The 24,633-nt window shown below is 41.8% G+C and overlaps 2 protein-coding genes and 2 non-coding genes across 4 annotated transcripts in view; all 4 read right to left on the bottom strand.

Annotated features, from left to right (window-relative positions):
• Nucleotides 1-2,701: 2,701 nt before the first annotated feature.
• trnaf-gaa (transfer RNA phenylalanine (anticodon GAA)) lies at nucleotides 2,702-2,774 on the bottom strand. Its single transcript has one exon. It is a non-coding gene; the product is annotated as a tRNA-Phe (tRNA).
• An 890-nt stretch (nucleotides 2,775-3,664) lies between these two features.
• On the bottom strand, nucleotides 3,665-3,739 carry trnaf-gaa (transfer RNA phenylalanine (anticodon GAA)). Its single transcript has one exon. It is a non-coding gene; the product is annotated as a tRNA-Phe (tRNA).
• A 4,611-nt stretch (nucleotides 3,740-8,350) lies between these two features.
• b3glctb (beta 3-glucosyltransferase b) lies at nucleotides 8,351-22,961 on the bottom strand. The gene is made up of 14 exons (XM_030101360.1): nucleotides 22,958-22,961; nucleotides 22,272-22,334; nucleotides 21,954-22,063; nucleotides 18,577-18,653; nucleotides 18,392-18,503; nucleotides 18,114-18,250; nucleotides 17,584-17,647; nucleotides 16,661-16,777; nucleotides 14,838-14,907; nucleotides 13,350-13,463; nucleotides 10,448-10,547; nucleotides 9,451-9,570; nucleotides 9,150-9,294; nucleotides 8,351-8,511 (listed from the first exon to the last, which is right to left on the bottom strand). Exons 1-14 carry the CDS (start codon nucleotides 22,959-22,961, stop codon nucleotides 8,377-8,379), a joined length of 1,368 nt encoding a protein of 455 aa, XP_029957220.1. The 3' UTR covers nucleotides 8,351-8,376.
• uspl1 (ubiquitin specific peptidase like 1) overlaps nucleotides 17,008-24,633 on the bottom strand; it is a 28,676-nt gene continuing 21,050 nt past the window's right edge. The window contains exon 11 of the mRNA XM_030100810.1: nucleotides 17,008-17,018. The gene's annotated coding sequence lies outside the window, so the exon portion shown is untranslated. The remainder of the gene's footprint in view (nucleotides 17,019-24,633) is intronic.

Below are 24,633 nucleotides of genomic sequence, written 5' to 3'. Positions count from 1 at the left end.
TTTTTCAACTTTTTTCAAGTTTTTGCAGCGTTTTTCAACTTTTTCAACGATTTTCAACTTTTTGCAGCGTTTTCAAACTTTTCCAACTTTTTTCAAGTTTTTGCAGCGTTTTTCAACTTTTTCAACGATTTTCAACTTTTTGCAGCGTTTTCAAACTTTTTCAACCTTCTTCAAGTTTTTGCAGCGTTTTTCAACTTTTTCAACGATTTTCAACTTTATGCAGTGTTTTCAAACTTTTTCAACTTTTTTCAAGTTTTTGCAGCGTTTTTGAACTTTTTCAACGATTTTCAACTTTTTGCAGCGTTTTCAACCTTTCTCAACTTTTCTCAACTTTTTACAGTGTTTTCCAACTTTTTCAACCTTTTTCAACCTTTTTCAACTTTTTAGAGTGTTTTCAACCTTTTTCAAAACTTTTTCAACTTTTTGCAGTATTTTAAAACTTTTTCAACCTTTTTCAACTTTTTGCAGTCTTTTCAACCTTTTTCAACTTTCTGCAGCGTTTTCACCTTTTTCAAGGTTTTTTTTAAACTTTTTGCAGTGTTTTCAACGGTTTTCAACCTTTATCAACCTTTTTCAACTCTTTGCAGTGTTTTCAAACTTTGTCAAAATTTGTCAACTTCCTTTTCAACCTTTCTTCTTGAACTTCTTCTGCATTACAGTTTAGCATTTTCAGCTCAGCATTCACACTTGCAGTTTCTTCAGGAACTGCAAATTTTTCTAGTTTCTATTGGTTTTCCCACATATATATTTTGTTAGCACACGGGTGTTATCAGAGTTGGAAATGTAACCTGAGGTGACGGCAAGAAAAACAGACTTTCTCAATCACAGTAAGACCATGTTAACTCAAGGCCAAATCTTAAATCTTACAGGACATGTAAAACAGTCTCACATCATCCTGAAGTGAAAAACACTTAAGTCTCTGAACATTTGACTCTGAGGAAAGCCATGTCAGTCAGCTGAACAGTCCAAAAGAAATATCTCCTGCTTACCAGCAATGACCTTCTGTAAAGCCCTTATCGCCGAACTCACTGTGGCCAATTCAGATAAGTTTTCAAGGTTAATTGGTGATTTTAAATTGCACATGTAGGTGAATGTCAGATTGATCCACTGAAGTTTCATTCTGCATTGTTCAATGACAAATGACACAGTTGCCAAGCAAGTTGACTGAGAGTGTACTTCTAGACGTAGTGTGAGACAGTGGACTTCTTTATGTTCGCTGTGCCGAAATAGCTCAGCTGGGAGAGCGTTACACTGAAGCTCTAAATATCCCTGGTTCAATCCCGGGTTTGTGCCGCTGCTGCTTACGCAGTGCGATGATATTAGCCTAGGAGCTCTTTGTGGATAAAATAAATAATTCAGGGCAATCACAGGAACAGTTGCTATTGGCAAATATTGTAACAAGGCACGACGAAAGAAGTGAATCTCTTAATAGAGATAAATACATGGTATTACTAACTCTGCTGTCAAGTTAAGATACTGACATGCGACAGCACCTTGAATCAGCCTGTTTTTTGTTTTTTTTTTATGGGGACATCAGGAGGGATTCAAAACGACCTCATAAAAGCCATTGCTGACCTGTTAAATGATGCCACCAAGTTGCATTATTTTCTAAGCTAACCAGCAATGACTTTTGGTAAAGCCCCAGTCTTCTTACTTACTGTGAATAATTTGGACAAGTATTCGAGGTTAATTGGTGATTCTCAATGTGAGACTGATCTGTGGAAGTTGTATTCTGTGTTGTCTCTGTGAACGGGCACAACTGGATTCTGAAAGACATGAACACCACAGGGTTCGGACCAAAACACCACCCCCTTCTGCCAAAACCCGGGATCAAACCAGGGACCTTTAGATCTTCAGTGTGACGCACTCCCAACTGAGCTATTTCAGCACAGCAAACATGGAAAAAATGTCCAGTGTCTCACACTACGTCCAGAAGTACAGTCTCAGTCAACTTGCTTGGCAACTGTGTCATTTGTCATTGAACATTGCAGAATGAAACTTCAGCGGATCAATCTGACATTCACCTACCTAGAATCACCAATTAACCTTGAAAACTTATCTGAATTGCTGAGGCAAAATAATGAGGCCCTGCTAGATATGGACCCAAATTCAAAAGAGACATAGCAGTTACTGGAGCAATTGGATGTGGCAGAACCTGTGGAGGAGGATGAAGGGTTTGAGGATTTGGGAGGAGGAGAAGCCACATTTGAAGACTTCCTCTCCCAGGAGTTTGTGCTTCCTCTCCAGCCTCCTCTCCAACAAGCAGCTCCTGTGCCTCCTCTCCAGCCTCTCCAACCCACAGCAGGGTGCTCATCCCAGCAAGATATAAGTGATAATTTGCTAATTTCTCTTCTTACACCAGTAGATTTGTCCCCAAGCAAGACAGACATCGCATACACTGCAATCAGTATATAAATTTCCTTTTGTAACTAAAGCATAAATACATGCAAAGAGATTGGGATGCTGTGGAGCCAATCTTTAACATCAGTTCTATTTATCCAGGCTGTGGATCAACACAACATTCCAGGAATGGATCGTGTGGATGAACTGGTTGAGCTTCGATTCGTGACAGGCCTGGCACTGAACAACCAGCAGGCCTCCACCGTTAAACCTGTGGAAGTTGTATTCTGTGAACGGGCACAACTGCTTTCTGAAAGACATGAACACCACTCAGGTTTCGGACCAAAACATCACCCCCTTCTGCCGAAACCCGGGATTGAACCAGGGCCCTTTAGATCTTCAGTCTAACGCTCTCCCAAATGAGCTATTTCGGCACAAAAAGCACAGGATAGTCCACTATCTCACAATACTTCTATAAGTATACTCAACTCTCGACGAAGTCACTTTTCACTGTGCTTCTCCGCAAGTCGACAATGTCAGAGGACACATAGTTGGACAAACTAAACGCTACATTGCCAAATGATCAGCAGAAAGATGCTTCCAGAGCACAAAGGTCAGTGGGGGATATTATCCCTCCCACTTTCAAACACCTCGCCCAGGAACAAATGTATGTCAGGGTGTTTTCACACTTGTCATATTGGACTGATTAGAAAGAACCCATTGACGAGTTCAATAGTGAAAGCGTGAATGCTGCCATTCTTGAACTGGTTAAAGGTGGCTTATACTTGCAGATCTATTGTGCCACCATACATATGCTTTTTGTGCCGAAATAACTCAGATGGAAGAGCGTTAGACTGAAGATCTGAAGGTCCCTGGTTTCGGCAGAGTTGAGTTTTTAGGCCCAAGGGTATGTCACTGCCTCGTCCTATTCAAGGTCACAGAACAATCAGACAAATCCCACTTCACAACAGGAGTTTCCACCTGAGTGGCTCATCAGCTCATCACAGACCACAGATAAGACACACCTATCGGCAATTCATGGTTACTATTTAACCCAAAAGCCATGCCTTTTGAGTTTGGTACTAATATTGGTTAAATTCTGCTGTTTCATGAGGCACAAACAGATTGTCCATTGGGGTAGACTACGTCTTACAATCTGATCCAAAACTATCGCCGATCTGCGTGAAGCGAGTCCACTCAGGTTTTTATATGAGACATTTACAATCCATTTGACCTTACAGTCTGATAACAATGAGGATTTTTGTGCCCATGCAAATGGCGCAGAAATTACAATGGAGGTTGGGTCACGACGCAAGTACGCGTCTGCCAAAACCCAGAATCAAACCAGGGACCTTTAGATCTTCAGTCTAATGCTCTCTCCCAACTGAGCTATTTTGGCCAAACACAGGGCAAAATTCAATGGAATCATCGCAGAGTATATGTGCAAGTATACATGTTTGTTGGCCCCTGTTTACAGGACACTTCAAACGACAACACACTGCTATTGTGTTTTCATTCCAGAAACATTTACACGGCAATGGCAGAAACGCTAAAAACTGGGAACTGTTCCATTGTTCTTTCACAGTAGGAAAGAGACAGTTTAGAGACCTGATGTACCCTGTGACTGCAAAGTTCTTATAGACTGCAAAAACCCGGGATTTAACCAGGGACCTTTTGAACCTCAGTCTAACGTTCTCCCAAATGAGCTATTTCGGCACAAATTGCTCATAAAATTCAATTTGAATTGTGGCTCAGTAGATTTGCAAGTACACTAATGAGTAGGGGTGTCCTCAGAAAGTCGACGATTCCATAATTCGTTCGAAGGGGCCTGATTCGACTGCCAATCACGCAGTCGAAGCATAGAAAAAATGTGGTGATTAAACGAGGGCCATTCCATTACAGCTGTATGGGGGTGCTGAATGACTGATTTTACATAGAATTGCTTGTTTTTTTTTTCCAAATAAACATGATATAAAGCCTATTTGATATACATGTTAGCATATCAAATACACTGTGGAAAAATTTACTTAACTTGTACTTTTATTCAATATTCTATCTATTTAGTGTTTGTGAATCAACCACCATGGTGAGTGGCACAATCCGATTTTGCGCAGAGCTCCATCACAGAGCAGCATCTCGGTGGTGATTTGGCTGAACTTTAAAAGGCTCAAAATGTCGGAAAAAAAAAAAACTGAACTTCAGACCAAGTCAAAGATGATCCAAAAAAAGTCAAATGCAAATTGTGTCCTTTCTTATCACTTCACAACAACATGGCTTTCCGCCTTAAACGGGTAAGTAGCCAGATAATTGGGCTAGTAAGACGGTTCTGTTACTCAATTCTCACTTTTAATGCTGACTTTTATTTCGTTTAATTGTAATATTTTAGGCTGTTATTATTATATTATTATTTTTATTTATCTAAAAGGCTAATTCTATTTAATTTAGTGTTAATTTTTGCATGGATGTTGCGCTGCGAAACGGACCCGACACAGTGCAATTAAGCCTTTCATTTAATTTGAGCAGATAATGTGTTTAATAAACACATAAAATTGTTAGCCATAAATTGTTTAGCCAAAAAATGTGAGCTTATCTGCAGAGATCATAGATACAAACAAATAACATGCTTTAGCCCATTTGTTAGAAGTGGGTTTGGTTATGGTCATTCGAATTATACTTCATTTGTTTGATGTTCAGAGTTACGGCACTTTGTTCCAGTCTGTGTTTCAGTGTGTAGGAAAAAAATAAGTGTTGTTTTACCTGCATGCGCTGTTTTTTTTCTTATTTTTTTTCTTTTTTCTTTTTTCTTATTATTAGTGCAATCAGGGCCAGCTGTAGGCATAGGCGTCCCGACGCTCCATGTGCCGTGTGAGCACCGCTCTGCAGTGTGCTGCGCTGCTCCAACACCCCGCACACTCTGCAGCACAGAAAAAAAAAAAAAAACAAATGTTGAAGAATCTGTCTTTGAAAAGTGCAGTTTGCATGTTCACATGATGGAAAAGGAGTCTGAAGAAGCTTTTAAGCCCTACACCTCAAGTTCTTATGCACTGTTGTCAGCAAGGCAGTCAGTTTGTTTTGAAAGGGGGGGGCTACAACTGTCTGTCTGTGTGTGTGTGTGTGTGTGTGTGTGTGTGTGTGTGTGTGTGTGTGTGTGTGGAGATACATGAAATACAAGTACTCATCCGTGCCGTCGGTTCAACCTGAATCACCCAACAACCCAGCTTCAGAACCCTGAATCTAGACACAAGACTTCCAGATGTTTTACTCTTAACACACACAGGACTGAGGGCTGAATCCTTGGTCTGACCAATGGCTAGCAGGTGTATGATATATGTGGGGGTCGCACAAAGAGGAGATGGACACAGGAATAGAGTTGAGTGGGGTTTATTATCCACACACAAGTGACAGCTGTCATTCCAGGAAGCAACCCCCTCACAAACCTCTTCCGCTTTTAACCCCCACCATCAGTGTGCCACACCTCCCCACGTGACTAAACCCCGTCCCTTCTAATGCGCGGCAAAATCCTCTCCCAGCAGACACCACAAGTACATATATTTAATGAATACAAAAGTACTCTGTAATTATGCTGATGACCTCCTGTTATTTACAGTATGTCTAACCCAGCTGCCTCCCTCCCCATAGTTCTAGATATATTCAACAAATTTGGGCTTTACTCAGGCTATAAACCACAAGAGTGAGCTTCTTCCTATTAATTCTCTGGCTAAAAAATATTCCACCATCCTTTTTCCCTTTCAAATATGCTACAGATGGTTTTAAATATTTGGGGGTGCATATTACAGATTCGATCAATTGTCTTTTCTCCAAAAATTTCACGCCCCTCTTAGAGAGGTGTAAATTAGACTTTGATAGATGGTCTGGTCTCCCACTATCCCTAGTAGGTCATGCTAACTTAGTTAAAATGGTTGTTTTACCAAAGTTCCTGTATCTGTTTTCACATATCCCCATCCTTCTTAAAAATAATTTTTTCTAATCACTCCATCAGCTCATTGGTTCTTTTCTATGGGGTAATAAAAATCCACGTATCAAAAGATCAGTGTTACAGCTTCCTAAACATCTTGGTGGTTTAGCATTGCCCAATCTCTTGCACTGCTACTGGTCATGTAATATTCAGAAACTTTTGTACTAGATCACCGACACATCAGATGAAGAGCGCCCTGCATGGGTTGATATGGAGTTGGCATCTTCCAAACTTTCTCTTAATTCCCTGGTCTGCTCCCAACTCCCGTTGACTGTCTCCAACTTTACCTCAAACCCAATGGTAACTAACTCTATTAGAATCTGGATTCAAATTAGAAAAAACCTGGGCCTCCACAGGGCATCAGTCCTTTCTCCTGTTGCAAATAATCACCTATTTCTGCCCTCTTGCACTGATTTAACCATTACACTGCCTGAGGATTATTGGCAGCAAGTTTTACGGTTGGTTCACTCTTCGTCAATCTGTTCTAGGCATGGCCTTTTACAGTGTGAAGTTGCACACAAATCTCACTACACTAATTTGAGACTATCTCGGACTTACCCCAATGTAACTGATTCCTGCAATAGGTGTAAACAATCTCCAGCCGACCATTCCCACATGTTCTGGTCCTGTCCCAGGCTTGCCACATTCTGGTCTGAAATCTTCAGAATTCTCAGGGCAGCATATAACATTACTATCTCCCCTGAACCTCTCTTGGCTTTGTTTGGAACCCCTCTGGAGCCTCTTACTTCTAAAATCATACAAACTGTTGTCGCCTTTACCACCCTACTAGCTAGGCGACTCATAGGCTACTCCTCAACTGGAAAAACCCTCATCCCCCGTGTCATGGCAGATGAATGAAGGAGGTGTTACTGTCCATCAGGCTTGAAAAGCTTAGATTTTCTCTTCATGGTTCCCCAAATTTGTTTGAGAAGACTTGGAGACCTCTCTTAAATTTCATTGAATCATTGGCATCCATGCCTGATCGTGATGACTGAGCCCTCCCTTCATTTTATGTTTTATTTATTTTAGTACTTATTTATTTTGATTAATTAATTAGATTTTTTTTAATGTCATTTAGCTATTTTTTGTTGTTTTTCTTTTGTTTTTGTATTTGTTGTATATTCTGTGTTGTTTGTATTGGGACAACACACATTCATTGAGAACCTCTCTCCTTTGGGGTGGGGTAGGGGGTGGGTGCATGTTTAAAAATATTGGAAAAAATGATATTCTGGAAGTTCTGTCCATCACACTGTATCATATGTTGTATTGAAATGGCTTCCAATAAAGATAGTTAATTAAAAGAAGTACTCTGTAATGATCATCCTGCCCCCAGCCAGGGATGGGATTATGTTTTTTTTTTTTTTCCTGCAAGAATTCTGTAAGTCACGCCGAATTGTGCCTCATACTTACCTTTATTAAGCCAAATTGTGTGTTGAAGGGAAATGTACTTTGTTTTGCGTGTTTTCAGCACCTGAAAGACTGCCCAGGGGGCAGAAACGTCGGGCGGCAAAACACGCCATTTAACTTTCACTTTCATTTTTGCCACTTGAGGAATGGACCATGTTTCACTGCTTAAAGCGCGGTGGCCTGTGTGCTTTTTTGACGCTCAGCTGGAGCGCGGTGTGTAATGTTTGCCGGCATTTATGGAAGCAGTGCGTTAACGTGCCCAGCCCTAAAATAAATAATATATATTTAAAGACGTAACAAGATTTTTTGGAAAATGTAAAGAGTAGAAAGTACCAATATTTAGATTCAAAATGTAGGGAGTAAAATTAAAAAGTTGTCAGAAAAAAAAAAAAAAAACTTCTAAAAGTAAAAAGTACCTGAAATTTTTACTTAAGTACGGTAACGAAGTATTTGTACTTCGCTACTTGCCATCACTGCCCGGAACACAGTTAATCATAAACCCCACCAGAGCTAAGTAAGGATCAAACTGACCTGGCTGATCACTTCTTCTGTGGCATGATTGATTGATTGATTGAAGGTTGTTTCAGGATCTTTGGTTAAATCCAGAATGTAATTAATGTCGTTTTTGAATGGGACTTTACCAGCAGCTGTAGCTACAGTTCATGGTGCGGGGGTCTCTCCTGCAGCCAGCGTCTGTACACCGCCACAGGATCGATGTTCCAGTGCTTGTGGAAGGAGATGGCGTGCCGCAGAGACAGCAGTGATGCAGGGTAGTCACCCGGCCGCGCCTGAAACATCGACAACAGTTGGTTCGCCTGTGAGTGTGGTAACCCGTCAAACTGCAAAAATTATTTCAACATTAAAGGAGTGCTGCAGGGCAGTTCTGATCAGCATCGTGTTACGAAACCGTGCAAAAAACACACAAGAACGTCTTTCTTTCTCAAGACAGCGCAGAGTGTCACGGACGTTTTATGCACTGTATCCAATGAAACCAGGAACAAGAACTGAACAATCTGAACAAACAGACGGACTGAAGAAACTGACTTTAATCATATTTTCCACAAACGTGTGATTCTTTTTTTTTTTCGTTTGCAAAATGGCTAAATGGTGCATGGTTGCGTGCGTGAACACCTGTGCATTCATGATATTGATATGTCTGCCCTCTCTCTCCTGACCTGCCTGCAGGATCTCTGACAATCGGCCTGGAAGTCGGGAATCTGTGGATTAGTTTGCGATCTGAAACTCAGCTCTTTCTCTCCTGCGCTTTTTTCTCTTTCACTCTCCCCCCAACGTCAACCGCTCTGCAGAAGTGCCATAAATGCTGTGAGAAAACTGAATTTCACTGATTTATGTGATTGCTCACTAATGTGTGGAGACACGCACGCTCCTGATGAAGCACAGAAACGTGTGTGTGGTGTTGGCGTACCTGGTGAAACAGGGGACTGTGTGTGACGGGGATCCGGAGGGAGGTGAAGCACCTGCCCAGCACCATGTCGTCAGGAGCGTCGTCGCTGTAGCAGCTGCAGCTGCTGGAGAGGAGCCTGGACACAGCCGCTCTGCTGAGCACCATCCTACACACACACACACACACACAAACACACACACAATGAGCATCATTTAACATGTATCGATTGGTTCACCTCCATCCATCGAGCATATTATGCATTAAAGGTTCTTGGATGTATTTTATTCAGTGTTAGGATGACAGTGCGCCATTCCCTCCTCACCCCGCTCCTCCTGTGGTGTAGCTGTATCCGCTCTGGATCAAGCCGTAGCCGTACCTGTCTCCCAGACTCACTGCTTCCTTCGGGTCGTAGCAGCGCAGCAATCGCCGCAGTCGGGGCAGACTGTGGACGGACAACAGCTCAGCAGGGGGCAGGAAGTGCACACGTGCATGCATCCTGAAAAAAAAGACTCATCACAACACAGACTGCATCAAGACAAATCCATTTACGACACTTCAGAGGAGTTTGAGATTTGATTTAGAAGCATCTTTCACTCGGTTGCTTTTGTCACAGTCAGGACAAAAGGAGGAGGAAAGCTGTGGAGACTGAGACAAATAATATCCAGCTCTCCCAGCTGCAGCTGGAGGAGGTGGATTTACAAAGATGCTTTTTCTAGCCAGTCAAATGACGTTTGGTTGTGACATCCTACTAACTTTATTTGAGTAGAAACAGTAGAAAAAGACTGGAAAAACATAGCATTGTTGGATAAATTATCATTATTGAATGTTTTTGAAAGTAATTCTAAAAAATATGGCAGGATAACCTCATCATCCAGTCTGAATTCAAAAAGGTTCACGGTGACACTGAAAAACTATGCGTTTGTCCCTTTATATCCATCCATCTTTCATATCGCTGGGTTGAACATTGAGTTGGGGTCACAGGACGCTGGAGGCAGTCCCAGCTGACGATGGGCGAAGGCTCAGTACACCCAGTACAGGCTGCCAGTTCATCACACACACAATCACATGTGCACTCATCTGGCCTATGGGCGCTTTTAGAGGCACCAAATAACCACAAATACAAGTCTTTGAACTTGCGACACGGCCGATCGCACTTTAAAAAGATTTTGAAACGTGGAAAATGTAAAAAAAAAAAAAAAAAAATGTGATGACACTGATCGACATTAGAGTGAGTGAGTGTGAGTGGATGAAGCCGTATAGAAAATGGATCGATCTCATTGACAGAGTCATCAAATAAACAAAACGGTGTTCCCGGTTACCTGATGAGCGTGTCGTCATCGACGATGAGCAGCCAGTCAGCCTTCGGTACGGCTTCGCTCAGGAAACGCCGCAGGATGGCGAACGTTTTTCCACAATGTCCTTAAAAAAAAAAAAGTAATAATAATAATAAGAAGCAGCAGCCATGTTCACTTCTGGCTATGAGGAGCAGAAAATAAACACTTCTGAAATCACAAGTACCGACACACTGATACGATCACCGTTTATGCAGAACAGACACAGAACATAAAAGCAATGTGGTTTATTCTTGCATCACACTGTTTTTATCTACAACATCCGGAAGGTGGCCGCGCTGACATGGAGATAATGCGACGAATAAAAACACTGTCAATAGTCAAAGCGTGTGTTTGTTTGACAGAGATGAGCACACAAAGCCATCACGTTGTTCTGGATTAGATCTGCTGTCGTTAAGAGCCTGTGACGGAAATCAGAGCTGGAAGAACGCGCTCCAAAACAAACAGCAGTCTGAAATAATACAGACCGGAGCGCAGCGAGCTGACCCTCCAGCCGTGGCGCGTCAGGTCACACAAAACTGATCACAACATCTTTAATTTATGTTTTGCATCCAGATTTATTGATCGTTCACTCAAACCACGGCGACTTTCCAGTCCCGAGGGTCAGTTTCCTCCAGGTGGCACCAAACCCGTCCCTTCTTCCTGCTGCTTACAGGACTATGTGGCCCTTTGGGATTTGACACCTCTACTGTAATTCTTTTCAAAATAAGCTAATCCCAAAACACCTGGTTGAAGAAGATCAATATATGTTGTGTGACGGTGAAACATCTGATGAAACCTTTTCACACACACCAAAGCCGCTTCTCTTCATATTCCAGCATTCTGGTGCGATTGCCTGAAAGGGAAATGAGCTTTGTCAGGGCCGGAGCAGACCCTCATCAACGGCACACCATTTCTGTGATGGAGCTCCCCACAAATCCTCGGCGCTGCCGCAGGTTCCCAGCTGGACTGTAATCCCAGCCCAGTCGTTCATCAGGCCGTCACCATTTCCCTCTTTAGTGGCCGATAGCATTCTGGTCCCGTTCTCGCCTCGCCCCACTGCTCCATCTCTAGCGTCTGCGGCCGCGGCTCACCCCCGTCACCCGACATGACATCTCCTCAAACGCCCGCTGCAGTCAAAGGCCGTCATAAAACCTGGCGTCCTTGTGTCGGTTCGCCCCGCTCCCGGAGCTCACATCCCGTATAAGGCGCATGCGGGCGCAAACAAGAGAAAACGGAGTATATTTATGTCCTTCCGGCGCCTGTTTACCTCAGCACAAGGCTAATGAGATGCTCTGTCAGAACACAACACAAATCAGAGCTACATTTACAGCGCTGTGCTTTTATGCTGCGGCTCTCCGGCAAGTTGGCAGCATAAAGATTAAGTGTAGTAAACACTTCTGAAGAGATTGACTTGAAGGTGTCGTACGCGGCATGCATTCTAATCCTCAGCCATTCTTTCGAGAATGAGACTCGCCAAGACTGAAGAGAGTCCTGAAAGGCTGTCTTGAGGTGTCACAATATGGAGGATGTATGAAGGCACAGTGACCCCGATCTACGAGATCTGTTCACCAAACTGAGAAGTGAAGCGAAGACAGGAACTTTGGAATCTGCAGAAATACCATGAAGAGGAGATTTTTGAATTTATACGCCTACTGACGGAGGTGAGTCGGCGGAGGCATTAAAAGTTCGGATTATCAAACTGCAGTTAGAAAGAGGGTTTTACCTGAAAGGGCAGAGAAATGAACAAGAAGGATGGGGGTTTGGGGAGGAATAGAAACAGCCTGGAGAGACAGGAAGTAGAGTGAAGAAGAATAGACTGGAGAAGAGGGAGAGGCAGCGGTGCTCCTGCTCCTTCCTGTATGATGAGATTAAACCGTGACACAGACAGATCGGCGCTGTGATCAGAGGATCGCAGGAAAGGACAAAACAACAACACAAAGATGGATGTCGTGTCCTCATCACTGAAGTTACTTGTAAGCTGAGTTGTTTTCCTTCACACTTTCAAGCCTCAACAGACCAAATGACTGATTTCATTTCCAACTCACACCAGGAACAGACGGTAAAGGAGAGCGAGGACCGCTGACGAGAACCGAACGGGGCAAACGGAGACATGAGGCAGCTTCGGTCGTGCTGGGAGCTCGGGGAGACTTTACTTAAGCCATCAGGGCGACTTGCTGCACATTTCAAAAAACAGTGTAAACCCAGTTTCCTCGGGCTGCGTCCCGGTCCGACCTTCACGTTTACGTCACGTCATGATTGTCCCGCTGTGCAGAGCTGAGGCACCGAACAAGGGCGGGAACTTCTCAGGCTGTCGTTACCAAAAATGTTTGTCATGTTTAGAAAAAAATGCAACCAGTTCAAAAGCCGATTGTGTCTGAACACAACCGTCCCATTTCTATGAAGCTCAAAACCGCTTGAACAATCATTCAATAGGGGGAGAAGAACATTTTGTCAGGGTTTTATTTACAAAAAAAAAAAATATTACAAATCACCGTGATTTCAGCTGTGCAGGAGGTCAGACCAGGTGTCGACTGTCTCCACCGCATGAACAAATCAACACCTGCATATTTCAGCTTGTGTGTATGTTCCCACATTTAATAAGTTAAAAAGTGTTGTTTTTCTACGTCTTCTTATATCTATATTTTAGAAAATGTAATTGATGTCCTCAGGGGAAACAGGATTTGGTCTGCAAAAGCATTTTATATGCAAATATGAACCTTGCAGAAGAGTTTGGTCTCTACAGTCTGTCTTGTCTTATATTTCGGGATACACGCTGGACAAATATTAAACTTCTATACCTACTTTATCCTGAACAGGCACGGCTGGTTCTATACACAAGTACAAGGGAACTATTGAGATCTTCACAGGAAACCTCGGTAAACCTCACCTCGCTCGGTGTTGGGAACCCCCAGGTCGATGGCGGGAACGGAGGCGTCGGCGACGTCGCTGTAATACTCTAAGAGAGCGGCGTCTTTCTCCCACGTTTCTTTCACCACCGTCACTGTGAGGACAAAGGGAGAAACAATGGGAGGAGGTCGAGGAGGTGAGGCTGAACAAATACATAACTGTCTGGTCATCTAATTACAGTTTCGGGCTGCCAAAGCCCTAATTAAACTCCTCAAGCCTCTAATTAAGAGGGTGGTGTCATCTGGAAACGAGTGTGTCTGAGTGTGTGTTATAACTGACGGGGAGAAATATCGGAAAGTTTGGGATGAATGTTGAATGCTGATATAGAAAAAAAAAAAGAAAATATCCTTTAAAGTAACAAGATCTTTCCATTACATTAAAATCAAACTAATTTTGCAGTTGTTCAGAGGTCTCTCTGCTCATTAAATACTTTACCGTCTGAGACACTAACGGGAAAGTCTAATGAGATGTAAACAAGAGAGTTCATCACGCACACACTCCAGCTTACACCTTTACTTTGATTGATCCCGTCTCCTCTCTTTGTAACGGCTGGTTCCGGTTGAAAACGGGCATCAGTGTTTGGGATAATCACACAAACTGTTGCAATTTGAGCAGAAAGCTGAGATGAGGCTGTGAATTCAGATGAGCGGTTTTTAGCTGACGGATTAATGAGGACAGAGTCACGGCTGAACACAGAACTGAGATCAACATGAGCAGAAAACAAAGGTGGACGGCTTTTCTTAACAGCTCTGTATCTCTCGTTATGCAGTCCTGTTCTGAAATGGTGAATATTCAATTGAGCTATTTACTGGAGGAAAACAAGAAACAACAAACTGGGATTACATTTTAAATAAATTAAAAAAATAAACAAATAACAGAAAAAAGGTGCTGAAGATGGACTCGATATCCTTTATCTTGAGTGTAGGTTTTAATATTTTTTTCAGTTTTCTGAACTGTTTTACTTCAAGTTGTTGTACATTAAACAATAGAGAAAATATTGAGAAAATTCTCGTAAACAAGCCACGGATGACAGTGAGAAATAAACCAAGGTCAATCTCTATAGTAAAAATTTAAGATGCTGTGTTGTTTACAAAGTGAAGTTACAATCTAGATTAGTTTTAGAGACTATGAGAATCTATAAAAAAAAGTAAAAAATATTTACCTGTATTAAACTTTTTAAACCAGCTCAGATATTCTGCTTTCAAATTAAATACATATGAGTTAATCTAAAACACCATATAATATGTAGAGGGCAAGTTTGTCTATAAAGTTGTTTGTGTTTTTGACTTTTCCGTGCATTTTTCCATCACCAGCTCAGAGTTTACCTGCATGAGAAAATGAATCATCTGAATTATTGTGCATGTTCGAATTTAATCTTTCACTACAGTCGCAGTACTTTCTTCTCTGTAGATTAAAATGTGTTTAATTACATTTGTTTACCTCCAGGAGCTGTCAATAATAAACAAACCTCGCTCTGAGTGAAATCTTTGGCAAGTTTTCACAGCAACAAATAAATTGTTCTTCGAGACTGGATCCCCCTGGAAAGAATGACAGGAGATAATGAAAAGATAACCCACAAAATGTATGAAACAAAGAATCCCATTTGTTTAGAAACATGCTATTTCTTTTTTCATAATGTGTGGTTAAATGAGGAAAAAGTTGATAGATTCACAGTATTTAATTTTCACACCGCTGAGAGAGGAACCAAATGAAGGTGGATAGATAAAAACATCAGGAGAAACGCATTAGAAAAAGAAAATGAAAAAAGAAATGCATGTTTCTAGCAGAACAATCAGGCCTGATAAGAAGATTTGATGCTGTAAAGCCACCACTTGAGTCAACTTCTGTTACTCTTTATATCTGAGCTACTTTCTTACATGCAACCTTTAACACCGTATGTTACGATTCCGCCAAGCTCCTGTTTACTGAAGGTGGCTCGTGTCATTAATCCTGAACTCAACCAATCACCCAGACAGCAACGTGAAAAAGATCCCATTACAATATATATTTACTGAAATCTTTTATTGCAGCTGCCATTAACCTGCTCCACAACTGTAAGCAGGTGTGTCAGTGTGTGTGTTGGTTGAATGCTGTTTTCTGTGTGTGTGTGTCTGGACCACAAATTCACCCCGTGGGGATAATAAAGCTTACGCTGATCTGAGGTGAGCCTCATAAGAGCTTTCTGCTGCTGTCGACGCGCTACTAGTTCATCTCAACATTTTCTTCTTTAAAACTAGAAACTATCTTATCTCTAATTAAATTCTTTAACTCTATTTGAACTTGTCTTGTTGTGAGCCAATACAGGAACCTTACTTCCGATATCAAATTCGCTTGTTTTGCAGAATGTATTTGTCTTTAACTGCTACTTTTTTAAGTGGCAGTCTCACAGGTTAATCTGGAATCTAAAATAGTGTCTTCAGTCATTTTCCTTGACGAGATGGGGAAAAACTCCGTTCGATAAACTGCAAAAACAGAGCAGAGCTTTTTGATATCAGAGATTCCCTTCGTGGAAAAAACGAAAGAATAATAAAGAACAGCTTGGGTCTCAATCTGTTACTGAGCGGAATAACTTGAGAAAAATCTGTTTTTAAGCACCGCTGTCTGAACGCATCAAGCGTTTGAGAAAAGTATGAAGATCACATTGGCATCATTTCAGTATGAATTCCGCATTAAAAAGTCACTAGTTCAGGTTAGGACGGTGTCCTGGTGTCTTGCTGTACCGCGCGCCGCTTTTCTAATTCACTTTAATGTAGTCAGAAATGCGCTTAAATGAGATTTTGTATTTCCTCTGCTCCAACTTGTGGAAACGATGCAGGGATCCCTGATCTCGGCGCGAGCGGCCGTCTGCTCGGCTCTCGCTCATCGCCATCAGATTGAATAAACTCCCTCACCCCTCCAGCCATGCAGGACATTTCCATTTGTAATGCTCAACAGAATCGTAATGTGCTCACTGTTTGAATCTCAACCGCCCTCGACAGCTTGAGCTGTAAATGTGATGGAAGACGATGCGTGGTTGCAGAGTAGAGTCAGCATAACAAAACTGTGGTTTATTGCTCCACTGTACTCATATTTTCAAACTCAATAAAGGAAACGTTTCGCTGATTTTTCTGGCGGGCCAACTCTGATAATAATTACTGAAGAAAAAAACTAAACGTGACATGAATTATTTGAGATTATGTAACGTTTGGGCACATTAATTTACAAACCTTTGACAAATGCATATTCACACTTGCATACAGAAAGAGCTGCCAATCACGCAGAGAGCTGCTGATCATTCAAAGCAGTACGTACACAGTGGGGCAGGTAGGTTGTAAACCAGGTTGCGCAGTTGTCGTTCGGCTCCGTGCAAAACTCTGAGACGGCCGTCAGCTTGGGGCCGTTTCCTTCCTCCCAAATGAACAAAGCAACCTAAACGGGAAAGATCATGGATCAAATGTTAAACCTGTTTGTGATATATTTATATTCACTTTCTGACCAATATGCGAAGTTATGAAGAATAAAACCAAAAGAGTTTAAAAATGATCTTTTCTATTATATTTTTTTTTTGAATGCACATGTAATACGCTTTATTTACATTGCAAACGGCTCTCTGTTTAAACCTGCAAATCATTTCAGCCTCGTGTCAAAAAGACTGATGCTTGGTGCATTTCTGTGGTATCCACTCTTCCCTGTTACCTCTGGAGCTCAGTTTTTGCTGGATCTTAAAAGCAGAGTAAAAGTGCCTTGCTTTGCCCTTGACTTGTAATATTCCGACCAATTTAAACATGTAACAAGAAGAAAAACAGCCCAGTTCCCCATAACAGTGCTTCATGTTTCCACCAAACAACCAGACGAAATTCAACCAAAACAGAATCCATGCTGCGCTGCCATTTTCTGTCATGAATGGAGGGAAATCTACGCTCGCTCCGCCGTGCAAATGTGCTGCGAAAACACACACATCTATCAGCGGCTGCAGATGCGGTGAGCTGCAGGGAGTCAGGGAAAACTTCACAGCCTCCGCTTTTCAAGGGTTCGTGACCAACCGTCTGTTTTATGTTTACGTCCCTCATCACGGTAGGCAGCCTGAGAAACGGCACCGGCGTCGGTTTTTCTTTTTTTTTTTCTCCGTTACAACTGCTGGAGTTTAACACAAGTCAACTAGGTCCGAGTTTCGGGAGGAGTTGTGTCTTTACAGGCAGGACATGATGGAGGACACTGAGAGCCTTTCCAAATACCTCGTGTTTCAGGTCGATGGTGAAATCAGATTTCAGGTTTTCATGATGAAGCCGCTCAGTGAGTCTGAAAGAAAGAATTAATTACACTCAGTGGTGAACTGTATTCATTTTATTGCTTGAAATGAAATCTTGAAACAGTAGCGCATGTAAAGCAGTAGTAATGAAGTTACTTTACAAGTCAGAGCAGTGTAGTGCTCCATTATATCTGGATTAAAGGTACTTTAGAAGTGAAGTTACTTGGTCATGGTCAACAGACTCTTCCAGAATCAAGATGCTTCTGGAATTTTGTCCAAATAAAAGCTTGTTTGCGAGGCCTTCTGGACCAAAATAAAAAACAACTCAAAAACATGACCGCGACATCTTTTCTTCTCATGTTTTGATCTCGGCCTTTTCTTTGAGGAGTTTATTCTTTACCATTAATAGCTTCCTCTTCAAACATCCTGCGCCCTCGCCGCGGTGTAACAAAGCCTTCCTCCAACTCTTCAAAACTTCAATGTCAGAGATAAAAAGGAGAGCTGTTGTTGACAGACCTGAGGAGCAGCGGCGCGCTCAGAGCCCATCCCGCTGCAGGGTCAGGGTAACCAAATGAGCCGGGGTCTTCGGAGAATGCGTAGTGGTGAATGATGGAGGCCTCGTCGTCATGGAGACGCTTACCCAGAAACCATTCCTGCGAACGGGACGACGGGAAATAAAAGCTGCTGGGTTATCTCCTCGGCACCGCTGTTTGTAATGAACATCGGTGCTGCAAAACATGAATAACAAAGAAAAGAAGCGGCACAGAGACGCCACCGCACGCCTTCCTTCTCACCTCCTGGACTTGGTATCGGTTGAGCACCTGCAGCAGATTACGCAGCAGGACTGAGGTTTCTTCTTCTATGAAGAAAAACCAGGATGCCGATCGGCCGTGTGAGGCAGAGAGGCTGGAGAGATCCACAAGACTCATTAAAGGATCATCAATTGTGACCATCTCCATCCCTGATCCCGGTTACTGACCGTGGCAGCGCAGGGAGGATGCTCCAGTCGCCTTCGTACTCAGACAACTCATGAAGAAGAACAACAACAGGAAGCCCCTGCATGAGAGCAAAACAACACAATTTCAGTATGTTGTTATCTGTAAAATCTGGCTGTAAAACTCCAAACTCAAACTATCAGTTACAAATGTTTATTGCCAAATCTCACAGTTTAATAGCTTAAATTCAGAGTGTTTACTGAAGAGGGGATGGAAAAAGATATTCCACTGTGAAAACTTCTAATGAGAAAATGTAGAAAGAAAAACATGAAATGATTTCATGCATTTCTAACTCTCAAAGTCTCCCCAAAAATTGCCAAAAACATAAAGTTTTCTTAACAAAATTTTTAAAGGTTGGAAGGTGAGTTTTATCAATGGCTGCAAACAAAATTGAAGTCAACATGCTTTAACACAAACACACACTGCGCTGGGGACAAGCTTTTTTTTTAAAAAAAAGTAGCTCTTGTTCCACAGACTCAGCTGAATTTCATCTCAGTAAACTGAAAGATAATTTACCCCACGGACATTTAAAGTCAAGCCACTAACTGGGGAAAACTCTGGGTTCCAGTTTAATAATCCCTCATTCCTGTCAGCACACGAAATGAGTTTGTGAGGAAGCAACACTGTACCACTTTTTCCCAATACCACAAGCACACACCGTGCTCCGACACTGATGAGGGCTTCGCTGGACGCACCTCAGCGTGCAACAACATCTGCGTTACCCACTGCGTGTGCTCTGTGGGCCGAGATAAATTAAAGGAAACAAAGCGGACCGACTCTTGATTGAGGTTTTCCTCCTTACTGACTGAAACTTATAAATATAAATCTTAACGATCGCAGCAGAAGTGGGGATATAAATGTGAGGAACAAGCCTTAATTGCGTGTCTTAATGAACGGAATGTTTTGTTCCTTCCACACACTGTGTGACAGATAGCACAGCTGATGGTTTAGATCAGTAACAAAAGTTACTATTGCAGGTTAAAAAAGATCAGAATTGCTTTTAATGATATAGCAATGCTTGATGATTCTCTTGTTATAACTGGGGGAAAATTAAAGCTCAAAGTTTTTGGTTTATGACATTGAAATAAGCTTTCAAGCGAATGAAAAGCTGCTCAATGCATTAATATCCACTAATAAAAGAACAGTGAAGTTGGTGTCTTGAGAGTGTTTTGCAAAAGCAGTGAAAAGCACTACACCAGCGCAGTCCATATAGCCACATACCGACTCTTAATTGAAGCTGAAATGCTCCAACACGTGTTCTCTGAGTCCATTAAAGGTTCAGTAATCAGTGCTTTGAAGTGCTGTGCTGATGTGAAATGGGAAAAGCAGCAAACAAACAAAAAAAAACCTCGTAATAATGAAGATGCTTCAGAGAAGCAGCCCTGGCAAATACATCTCTGGATCAAAAGAATTTTTATTAAAGCGCATAACAAATAAAGAGCCAGACGACACGGCTGTCTGTCCGCATAAATAAAAGTACAGGACGAGCAAAAGATGTAAAAACACGAGTCTCTGCCAGCGCGGCGCTGGATTTGAGGATGAGGAACGTTGTTCGTGCTCACATTTCGGTGGCCTTGACACGAACACCTGCGAAAATGATTTAGGAAAAAAAAAACACACTACTACAGTCTACACTACAGCAGTTAGACAACAAGCTCTCAGCACGCCAAAGACTTCGTCACTCCTCCAGTCGACCCACACATGACGCACAACCTTCCCCCTTCCGAAGCAACTACCTGCAATCAAGGCCCATCAAGCTGGGACGGTATTTTCCTCTCACGCGCTCGTCACATCCACAGAAGAGAGAGAGAGAGTGCAGCCTCAGTGCGGAGGAGTCACACACACGCATCTAAATGAGCCTTTTGCAAAATTCAGAAGTGTTTGCTGAACAGTTTGGGGGGGAAATTAGGAGTACAGCAGGTAAGTGGTTTGATTTTACACAACACTGCGTGAGGAATCCCTGGGAAGAACATTCACAAGCAAAGCACAACGATCAAGTTATTAAAGCAAAAACAAAAAGGAAATAAACAAAGTATTCCACACACACACACACACACACACACGGGGGGGGGGGCAACTCTGATGTGGAGGGAACAGTCGAGAAAGTAAACAAAAAGAAGTAACAACTACAAGAAGATAAAAAGAAAAAGTATGACGTTGTGGTTAAAGGTGCCACTCCCTGTATCGAGGAGACCTTGAAAAAAAAAAAAGAAAGAAGGCCACAGATGATTGCAGAGCGGCCAAAACATCCCACTGCTGTTGCTATTGACCCTTGTTTTGAGCTGCTGTTGCCCTCAGGCGCAGCGCTTCTCTGACCGGAGGACGTCTTAATCCAGGAAGACGTCACGATCAGATTATCCAGCAAATGGTAAACTCATATCTCCTCAGTCTGAGACCGACTTTCGCCTCAAAAGCCCCGACAGAGCGGGATTTATTTGAGTCTATCTCCAGAATGTGGGCGTTAGGAGGAGGAATGGTTTACCGAAAAAAAAAACTTAAACAACAATGTTGGAAAATACACCTGAACGCCAGAACAGAGAAGAAAAAATATAAGGAGTTGCAAAAGACTTTCTTATACATTAATATGCAAAGAGCTGGATGATTAAAAAAGTATAATTTCCTTTTAACTTGTATACTATATCATCGTCGTTGTTGTTCACCAGCTGCAGTGTAAAATGCAGGGGTGTCCTCGATAAATAAAAATGACATTTTAGAACATTTCACATTCAGATCACAGCACACGTCTCAGTTATCGTTAATTAGTGACTTGCAGAGCTTCCCCCTCTAGTAACGATGGATCAGAAATTCTCTCTGCAGTGACAGATTCACTGGTGAAATGTTTCTCTCAATGGTAAACAATCCTGGATGTTGACATGTCACAGTAAAAGCTCTTCCCCCAGAGCCGCTGTAGACTGCTCTCTGACTTTTCTCCTCAGTGTTACGGTTTGAAAATACCAAGCACTGAACACAGTGGAATCGAAAGATGGTGAAAATATCAAAATAAACGACTACAGCTCAGCATGTCAATTCACCTTTTAATCTCATTTCACTGAGCTTTACAGCAAATTGCTTTCCAGAATGACCCTGCAGGCACATGTCAGTAAATAATTAGTGGAAGAAAGCAGATTTAGGCAGATCAAGTGGAGGAGCTCTGTGGCAAGGGGGACACCTATTGGTGTCAGGGAAACACCACAGCAAAATCACAGAGACACATTTAAAAAAGAAGATATCGTCTTCACCGGTTGCTCAACTACAGCTACTGTTACACTGAGTCTGATGTGTGTGTCACTGTAAACACACATTCAGCAGACGACAGATCCTAAACAGCCTGACGTCTTGTTCCTGTGGAATGTTTTACCACCTTCCCGAGCTGCGCCGCCTCCTGCAGAATCTCCGCCTTCCTCTGAGCGCCGCGGCGGGCGTGGAAGGAGTTCCTCTGACTCTGGACCACGATCACAACATCCTGCAATCCTGAGAAGAGACATCGAAAGTGTAAAAGGACGTTTCATCCAGTGGTTTGTGCCTGAAAGGTGTATCAGTGGAAACAGTCTGGCACTGCTGATTTTATCTCCATCATTATATCTTCTCCTTCTCACTGATATCCAATTTATTCACAAAACTTTAGAACGCGTAAATGAAAATTAAATCTCATTAGCGCTTTAAAAGAGCTCTGACTCACCCAGGGATCCGTGCGCGTCGCCCTCCTGCTGCCCTGCTGCCTGCGGGGGGATTCGAGTTAAATCTGTCACACGACGCAAAACGCCCACAATGCAGCATAATCACAGCAAGACGCGGGGGGGAGCAACACTTACGTGACCTGTGTTTCTGTCTCCAGCAGAGGAGCCTGAATGCAGCAGAAAGAGGAAACAATAACATCATTACATGAAACACGAGGAGACAATTAATAATCAGGATGATTTGTTAATGAACTGAAGCGTTGGAAGAATCATAACTCATTAAAGGTTTGTGTAATTTAGATGGTGTAATGCCTGAGAATACAATAAAATATCTGCATCAGCTCAAGGTGGTGTTGATGTCAAATCAATGACTGAATGGATTAATAATTAACTACATTTTCCTGCTATAGGTCAAATGTTACACTTGTGCCTTTATTTTAAACAAATGACTCCAAAGAGTCGCTGTCTCTACACTTTTCCAGTATTTTTTTCTAAAAATATTCCTGATTTGATTTAACATATTGTCTATACTCCATTGCTTCTCAGAGCTCTTTCTATTTCTGTGCATGTCGATTTGTTGATGAAGCCAGTTCGGGAACTTTCACCACCGTTTGGTGATCTCAATACTTAGCGGCACGACCTCGCCTTTATTCAAACCTCACCTATTCAATAAACTTTCAGTAAATACCCATCTCTCAAGCTGATTCCAGTAAAAAGGTGAAGTCGAGAACTCGTCTCAGGTCGAAGTTTATATCTGTACTGTAAGTTTCAAAGCTCCAGCTTCATGTCAACATTTATGTTATTAAAAAAAAAAAAAGGTGAAAGTTAGTGGAACTAATCTCCAATCTGAAGGTTTAACCTTCATCGGGACACCTGGGCTCCATGAAGACCCATGAGGAATGTTTTTGCAATTTTATTCATGTGTTGGGTATTGAAATAATCCCCTTTATGTAATTGTCAGCGGGCCGTTCTGCAACCTTGTGATATGTGTTCTTGTGTTGAGTGTTCCAGTGAATTTTAGGATTTATCATGGATTTATAATTCATTTGGGATCCGTTTGGACCCCGCGGGATCGTTATTAAGGTCGTGGACAGAAACTGTTTAAGGTGTACTATCAATAACGAGAATGCCACTGTCAGTTCACAGACTGCTGATGGTGTTTTACAGAGAACTACTTGATGTGAGACACTGTTTGGGTCAAAACCGACTTTTAGTGTCTCTGTCAACCATGGTACTGTGGCCTAAGTCTGGTGGAAAGCGGTCTTCAGTAACGACAGAAGTCTGGAATTTTGACAAAAATCCATTTGAATCCCTTTGGGGTTTACACAGGCCCCAGGTGTACAACGATGCAAGTTTTTCAATCAATGAACATATACACATTAAAAAAAAAAAAAAAAAAACAGATTTCCATAAATTGCCAGTCGGCGTGAATCTGTACGAACGTCTCTCTGTGTTTGTCCTGTAATGAACGAGAGACCTGTCCCTGTCCAGGACGTATCCGGCCTTCACTCATCATCAGTGGTGGAGTTGTTTTATGTTCTTGTTATTGGGCCTTTCTCCGTGGAATTTGCATTTTTTCCACTTAATACCACAATCCAAACACATGTGGGATCACGTGTGTGTGCGCATGGGCAACTGTCTATCTCTGTGTCTGAAAATCAGAAATAGCTGTTCTCTCTTCACTGGATCCTGCTTTTATTGATGTTGGCTTGGCTACTTCTCCCTCTAAGAGATAAATGAGCCTTATTTAAAAAATAAATAAATAAATGAATAAAAATATTTCCAATGTTGTTACCATCTGGAACGATCTATTTCTGTCATGCAGTGAGAGAATATCTGTTTTTTATTTATTTTTTTTAATTTGTGGTTATAAAGAAAGATGAAGGAAAATACTTTGAATCATACATGACTTTCATGGTTTCAAGCTGTTGTTTTTTCCACAAAATTTTTTTGATGACATTATATGAACTTTTGTCATCCACCACTTTTTTTATGGATTGAGGGGGGTTCTTTCAATTATGTTTTTATTCTGTTTTGTTTTTTTGTTGTGGATATTTCATTCACTTTTCCACTAAGGTAATTAACATAATCCACTGTTTATCATTTCTTTTGTCTTGCTGTTATTAAACATCCCATGTTTACAATTTTACGTTTTCTAACTTTAATCTTTGTTTGCGTTGTAACTTCAGATAATTTGTATTTACTTTTCCAAAAATTAAACCTTTAAAATAATCAACACTTGACTTTATTTAACATTATACAAACGAACATGTTTATTACATCTGCTTCATAACTGTTTTTCATTATAGTTTATCAACGTAGTTGCTTTTTCTGTTTTAATATTGTTTACAAATTGACAAAAAC

Source organism: Salarias fasciatus, chromosome 10, assembly GCF_902148845.1.
Source record: "Salarias fasciatus chromosome 10, fSalaFa1.1, whole genome shotgun sequence".
Taxonomy (NCBI): Eukaryota; Metazoa; Chordata; class Actinopteri; order Blenniiformes; family Blenniidae; genus Salarias; species Salarias fasciatus.
This window is presented reverse-complemented; position numbering and strand designations above follow the sequence as displayed.

What these genes read in the sequence shown, in the direction of transcription:
- b3glctb (XM_030101360.1), bottom strand. An exon ending in AGCGCGCCGCTGCTCCTCAG is followed by an intron (nt 17,648 to 18,113) that starts GTCTGTCAACAA and finishes TCTTTCTTTCAG; the next exon opens with ACTCACTGAGCGGCTTCATC. An exon ending in CCATCGACCTGAAACACGAG is followed by an intron (nt 16,778 to 17,583) that starts GTATTTGGAAAG and finishes TTTCCCGTTTAG; the next exon opens with GTTGCTTTGTTCATTTGGGA.